The 6,730-nt window shown below is 44.3% G+C and overlaps 1 protein-coding gene across 2 annotated transcripts in view; it reads left to right on the top strand.

Moving 5' to 3' along the window:
• btbd8 (BTB domain containing 8) overlaps positions 1-6,730 on the top strand; it is an 86,908-nt gene that overhangs the window by 27,507 nt on the left and 52,671 nt on the right. For both annotated transcript variants that reach the window (XM_048602379.1, XM_048602380.1), the window contains exon 7: positions 466-546. In XM_048602379.1, the coding sequence (XP_048458336.1) occupies positions 466-546 (81 nt within the window). The remainder of the gene's footprint in view (positions 1-465; positions 547-6,730) is intronic.

Here is a 6,730-nt window from a genome sequence, read left to right as displayed (position 1 = left end):
ATTCCTCGCTACCTGTCATGTTGCAGCCTGACCGGTCATTTCAACTTGATATTTCTGATTACTGGATCTCCTGCTAGCCTCGTGCTTGCCTCCCTGCTTTTTAGGATCCTATGCCCCCTGCCAAGGCGGAATTGAACCCAGGTCTCTTGTGCTTTGAGGCAGCAGTGCTAACCACCGTGGCATCGGGTATTGGGTAATGTCTTCCAGCAATGTGAGGTTCGAATCTCGATCGTCATTAGGGCAGTGCAATGAACTTATGGTTAGTGAAGCAAGGCTTTGAGCCATTCCTGAACATGCCAAAGGCCAATTGAAGTGGAGCATTAGGTAGAATTCAAGAATAAGTTGTCTACCTGCAACTGTTTCCTTTGGAGACATTGTAAAGGAGTTTCTTGCTAATTGTGGTTCTTTGAATTGTCTTTGCAGTGTTTTCAATGTGATTTATTAAATATATTCTATTTTAATTAGTGTGAGCCACGTGGAGGTGGAAATCATGATGAACTTTTTATATGGAGCCATTTTAGACTTGCCCAAAGAAATTCTGCCGCGGTAAGTATTCTTTCTGGTTTCAAATTAAAGATGACCTAAGAAAATGGTGTTTGTCTATCTAATAGTACTTAATGATCTATGTATTTTAGGCAGTGCAAAATATTTCAGGATTTTACTGTGAAACTTATTCTTCTATTCATGTCCATAATACAGTTATCTCTGGCTGTGTTTCTGGGGCGAAGATTGTTGGTTGTGGGGGAAAGCTGGACTAGAAGAGGGAGCTTGCTGTTGCTCCTTTTAAAGTAGAGAATAAAGATGCAATGAAGATAACTCCAAATGGAGCCGTCACATGTTAGGGAGGTGAAGTTTGATGACCTAAATGGCCTTTCTCACCTTTCCTTATTGGTTTGCTCAGCAGGCATGTTTTGTGTTAGAGATAGTAAGAACTGCAGATGCTGGAGAATCCGAGACAACAAGGTGTAGAGCTGGATGAACACAGCAGGCCAAGCAGCATCATAAGAGCAGATTGTTTTTTGTTTCATTCATTCATGGGATGTGGGCATTGTTGGCTGTGCCAGCATTTATTGCCCATCCCTAGTTGCCCTTAAGGTGGTGGAGAGTTTCTTGAACAGTTGTAGTCCATTTCCTCTAGGTAGACCCATAATGCTGTCGGGCAAGGTGTTCCAGTATTTTGATCCAGTGATACTGAAGGAACAGTGATATATTTCTGGGTCAGAATGGTGAATGGCTTGGAGGGGAACTTGCAGGTGGTGGTGTTCTCCCGTATCTGCTGCCCTTGTCTTTCTAGATGATAGTGATCATGCTTTGGAAGATATTTTTTGTTGAGTCCTTTGGCCCAAACAGATCCATTCCAACCAAAATATCCATCCACACTAACCCCATTTCCCTGCACTTTGCCCATATCCTTCTAAACCTTTTCTGTCCCTGTATTCCATGTTGCCCTAGGAGGTTTTGGTGAATGCGTAATGTGTCTTGTCAATGGTATACACTGCTGCTACTGAGCATCGGTGTTGGAAGGAGTGAATGATTGTGGACGCGGTACCAGTCAAGTGGGCTGCTTTGCCGTGGATGGTGTGAAGCTTTGAATGTTGTTGGAACTGCACCCAACCAGGCAAGTGGTATTCCATCACACTCCTGACTTGTATCTTGTGGATGGACAGGCTGTGGGGAGTTGGGAGGTGAGTTACTCACTACAGTATTGCTAGCCTCTGACCTGCAGTTGTAGTCACTGTATTTATATGGCTGGTCCAGTTGAGTTTCTGATAACCCACAGGATGCTAGTGCGGGATTCAGTGATGGTAATGCCATTGAATGTTGGAGGTGATGTTTAGATTCTTTCTCGTTGGAAATGGTCATTTCCTCACACTTGTGTGACACAAATGTGACTTGCCACTTGTCAGCCCAAGCCTGGATATCATGCAGGTCTTGCTAAATTTGGACATGGATTGTTTTAATACCTGAGGAGTCACAAATAGTGCTGAATATTGTGCAATCATCAATGAACATCACTTCATCAAAAGGGTCAGAAGTGGGGAGTGATGAGGATGAGTTGTTTTTGAGATTGTCAGACCACTGACCATTGCTGTCAGTGTTCCTGTTCAGATAAACAACTGGCTGACTTCAGTAAGACCGCAGTAAGATGGTAGTTAGGGCAGTGGCATGCACCTCCTGCAGAACGTGGGGGCTCAGGGAGACTTCAGTCGTCACTGATGACTGCACCTGTGGGAAGTGCACCCAGCTGCAGCTCCTGGGAGACTGTGTTAGGGAGCTGGATGGACTCGGGATCATTCAAGATGTTGAGTGCATCATAGATAACAGTTTTAGTGAGGTGATCACACCTAAGGTGCAGGCAGAGTGTAGGCCACCATGAAAGGCAAAGGTAGTAGGCAGAGAGTGCTGGAATCCCCTGTGGCCGTTCCCCTCAAACAAGTATACCATTTTAGATACTGCTGGGGAGGGAATGATCGTTCAGGGGAAAGCCACAGGAGCCAGGTTGGTGGCACTACGACTGCCATTTCTCGCTGTGCCCCAGAGCGAAAGGTAAAGGACCTTAGTGATAGGAGACTTGATATTTAAAGGGACGGACAGGATTCTGTGGCCGCAGACGGGAATCCAGGATGGTGTGTTGCTTCCCAGGTGCCAAGGTCGAAGATGTCTCGGAACAGTTCCAGAATGTAATCAAGGGGGAGGGTGAGCAGCCAGAAGTCATTTGCATGTTGGCACAAATGACATAGGTAGAAATAGGGATGAGGTCCTGCGGAGTGACAATAGATTGCTAGGAAAAAGTTTTAAAACTAGGACCTCGATGGCGTTTACCTCTGATTACTTCCAGTGACATGTGCTAGTGACGGTAAGAACAAGAAGATATGGCAGATGAATGCGTGGCTAAAGAATTGGTGCAGGTGGCAGGGGATTCAGATTCCCGGATCATTGGGATCTTTTCTGGGGCAGAGGTGACCTGTTCAAGATGGACAGGTTGCAACTGAACTGGAAGAGGACCAATATCCTGGCGGGCTGATTTTTTCTAATGCTACAAGGGTAGTGGGGGGATGGGATCCTCAAGTGCAGGGAGGTAAGTGTGAGGCTAGAAGGAGATACAGTAATCAGAAATAGCAAGTTGAAGAGACCAGTCAGGCTGGAACACAGTAGAGAGCGAAGAATGCCTGATGGATTAAATTGCCTGTATTTCAATGCGAGAGGGCTGACAGGTAAGGTCATTGAATTCACGGTGTGGATAGTTACGGAGACTCTGGTGTTATAGTCATTAGGGAAACATGGCTAAGGGAGGGACAGAACTGGCAGCTTAATGTGCCGGGGTACTGGCGCTTTAGGCGGGACAGAGGTGGAGGAGAGAGGGGCGGGGGAGTTGTATTTTTTGATTAAAGGGAGTATCACAGCAGTAGTCAGAGATGAAATAACTGAGGGCTTATCCACTGAGGCTTTGTGGGTGGAGCTAAGAAATAATTGGATGGTGACATTATTGGGGTTGTACTATAGGCCCCCAAATAGTCGACAGGAATTAGAGGAACAGGTATGCAGGGAGACTGGGCAGACTTGTAGGAGCAATAGGGCTGTCATAGTAGAGTATTTCAATTTTTCTAACATAGACTGGGACTGCCATAGTGTTAAGGGCTTAGGTGGGGTGGAATTTGTTAGATGTGTTCAGGAAAGATTCCTCAAGCAGTATATAGAGGGTCCTACTCGGGAAAGGGTAAAACGCGACCTACTCTTGGGAAATAAGGCAGAACAGGTGACTGAGGTGACAGTGGGAGAGCACTTTGGGACCAGTGACCATAGTACTATTAATTTTAAAATAGTTATGGAAAAAGACAAAACTGGTCCAAAGGTTCAAGTTCTAAACTGGGGCAAGGCGAAAATTGATGGTATTAGACAGGAGCTTGCAGCGGTTGATGGGCTAAGTTTCTTTCCTGGCAAAGGGATCTCCAGCAAGTAGGAGACCTTAAAGTGTGGTAGCTAGAGTTCAAGGTCTTTGTGTTCCTGTGAGGGTGAAGGGCAAGGTTGGCAAGAGTAGGGAACCCCTGTATGACAAGAGATATTGAGGCTTTGACCAGAAAAAAGGAGGAAGCATGGCTCAGGTAGAGGTGGCTGGGATCAAGGGAATCCCTAGAAGTATATAGGGGATACAGGAGTTTACTGAAGAAGGAAATTGGGAGGGTGAAAAAGGGGCACGAGACAGCTTTGGCTGAGAAGATTAGGGTAATTCCAAAGAGATGTTTTAAGTATATTAAAGGAAAAAGAGTAACTAGAAAGAAAATAGGACCCCTCAAGGACCAAAGTGGACATATACATGTAGAACTGCAAGAGATGGGCAAGGTCCTCGATGAATATTTCTACTGTGTTTACCGTGGAGAAAGACAAGATGTCTTGGGGAAGTTAGTGGCAATATCTTGGGGACAATCGAAATCACAGTACAGGAGGAGTTGGAAGTATTACATTGTATGAAGGTAGATAAATCTCCTGGTCTAGATCAGATATATCCAAGAACCCTGCAAGAGGCTAGAGGAGAAATTTGCGGGTCCCTGGCTGATATTTTTGCATCATCGTTATCTGTGGGTGAGGTCCTGGAAGGCTGGAGGGTAGTGAATGTTGTACCCTTACTGAAGAAGGGGTGCAAAGAAAAACCTGGGAATTATAGACCAGTAAACCTAACATTTTTAGTAGGTAGGTTATTTGAGAAGATTTTGAAGGATAAGATCTACGTGCATTGGGAAAAACGGGGGTTGCTTAGGAGTAGTCAGCATGGCTTCATGTGTGGGAGATCATGCCTCACAAGTTTGTTACAGTTCTTTGAAGTAACCAGGAAGGTTGAGAACAGACCGGTAGATGTAGTCTATATGAATTTCAGTAAGGCCTTTGATAAGGTTCCACATGGTAGACTGCTCTAGAAGGTTAGATTGCATGGAATCCAGGGAGAGCTGGCAAATTGGATATACAACTGCATATACGATTGGCTTGGTGGGAGGAAGCAGAGAGTAAGAGTGAAAGGATGCTTGTCGGATTGGTGCTGTGCCCGTTGCTGTTTGTTATCTAATTCAGTGATTTGGATGAGAATGTACAAGGTGTGATTAGTAAGTTTGTGGATGACACTAAAGTAGGCAGTATTATGGGCAGTGTGGAAGGTTATCAGAAGTTGCAGTAGGATCTTGATCATCTGGGGAAGTGGGCCATGAAATGGCAAATGCAGTTTAATATAGATAAGTGTTACATTTTGGAAAGTCAAATCAAGGGAGGAGTTCCATGATGAATAGTAGGACCTTGAGGAGTGTAGTGGAACAGAGGGACCTTGGAGTTCCGGTGCGTGGTTCTCTGAAAATGGAGTCACAGGCAGACAGAGCAGTGAAGGGGGCTTTTCGCTCACTGGCCTTCATCAGTCAGGGCATTGAGTATAGGAGTTGGGAAGTTACGATGCAATTTTATATGACATTGGTGAGGACGCACTTGCAGCATTGTGTTCAGTTTTGGTCACCTTGCTATAGGAAGGATATTATTAAACTGGAAAGAGTGCAGAAGAAATTTACAAGGATGTTGCCAGGACTCAAGGGACTGAGTTATAGGGAGGGTTTGGAAAGCTAGAACATTTTTCTTTAGAGCGTAAGAGACTGAGGGAGGATCTTAGAAGTGTATAAGATCATGATAGGCATGGATAGGGTGAATGGACTCGGTCTTTTTCCCAAGGTTGAGGAATTGAGGACTGCAGGGCATCAGTTTAAGGTAAGAGGGTGGAAAAAATACATGGGAACCTTGGGGGCAACTACTTTACACAGAGGGCGATATACATGTGGAATAAGCTGCCAGCGGAAGTGGTTGAGGCGGGTACATTAACAACGTTTAAAAGGCATTTGGACAAATACCTGGATAGGAAAGGTTTAGAAGGATTTGGGCCAAGTGCAAGTAAATGGGATTACGGTGGATGGACATTTTGGTCGGCATGAACCAGTTTGGGCTGAAAGGCCTGTCTCTGTGCTCTGTCTGACTCTGTCTGTCTGACACTGAAGTGCACATCCCAATTCAATTTGTAGAAACAAGTCTCCAACAGACAGCATGGAATTTGAGCCTGCTATTGGCCAAGATATTTAAATCAAAAGTTATTTGTTGATGTGGCATGAAAATAATTGACTTGTACAACCTATTGTGAGACTGAATTGAGGTTCGTGATTTTGTTTTACAAGTTTTTTTTTATATTTTTGAGGAAATACTTTTGTTTTGAAAAAGCTTGGGAAGAAAAGCTGAAAAAGACTATCTTGACGTCATTGTGTAAGAAATTGATATTTTTTGAACTACAAACAATGATGTTTAGTCATTTGGCTGTTCCACAAGAAGTAAACATAGCTGAAACTAACTTAGAAGTTAAAAGAGTGAAGTGCCCAAATGATTGTGCCTTGACATTTATTTGCAACAGGCCTCACCAGGACCCTATACAGCTACAGCATAGCCTCCCTGTTTTTAAACTCCATCCCTCAAGCAATGACACACAAAATTCCATTTGCCTTTTTAATACCTGCTGCACCTGCAATCCTACTTTTAGTGATTCATGCACAAGGACGCCCAAGTCCCTCTGCACAGCAGCGTGCTGCAATTTTTTACCATTTAAAACATAGTCCATTTTGCTGTTATTCCGACCAAAATAGATGACCTCACACTTGTCAACATTGTACTCCATCTGCCAGACCTTTGCCCACTCACTTAGACTATCTATATCCCT

This window comes from Rhincodon typus, chromosome 10, assembly GCF_021869965.1.
Source record: "Rhincodon typus isolate 14 chromosome 10, sRhiTyp1.1, whole genome shotgun sequence".
Classification (NCBI taxonomy): domain Eukaryota; kingdom Metazoa; phylum Chordata; class Chondrichthyes; order Orectolobiformes; family Rhincodontidae; genus Rhincodon; species Rhincodon typus.
Note: the sequence above shows the minus strand (reverse complement) of the source record. Positions and strands in the feature narration are given on the sequence as shown.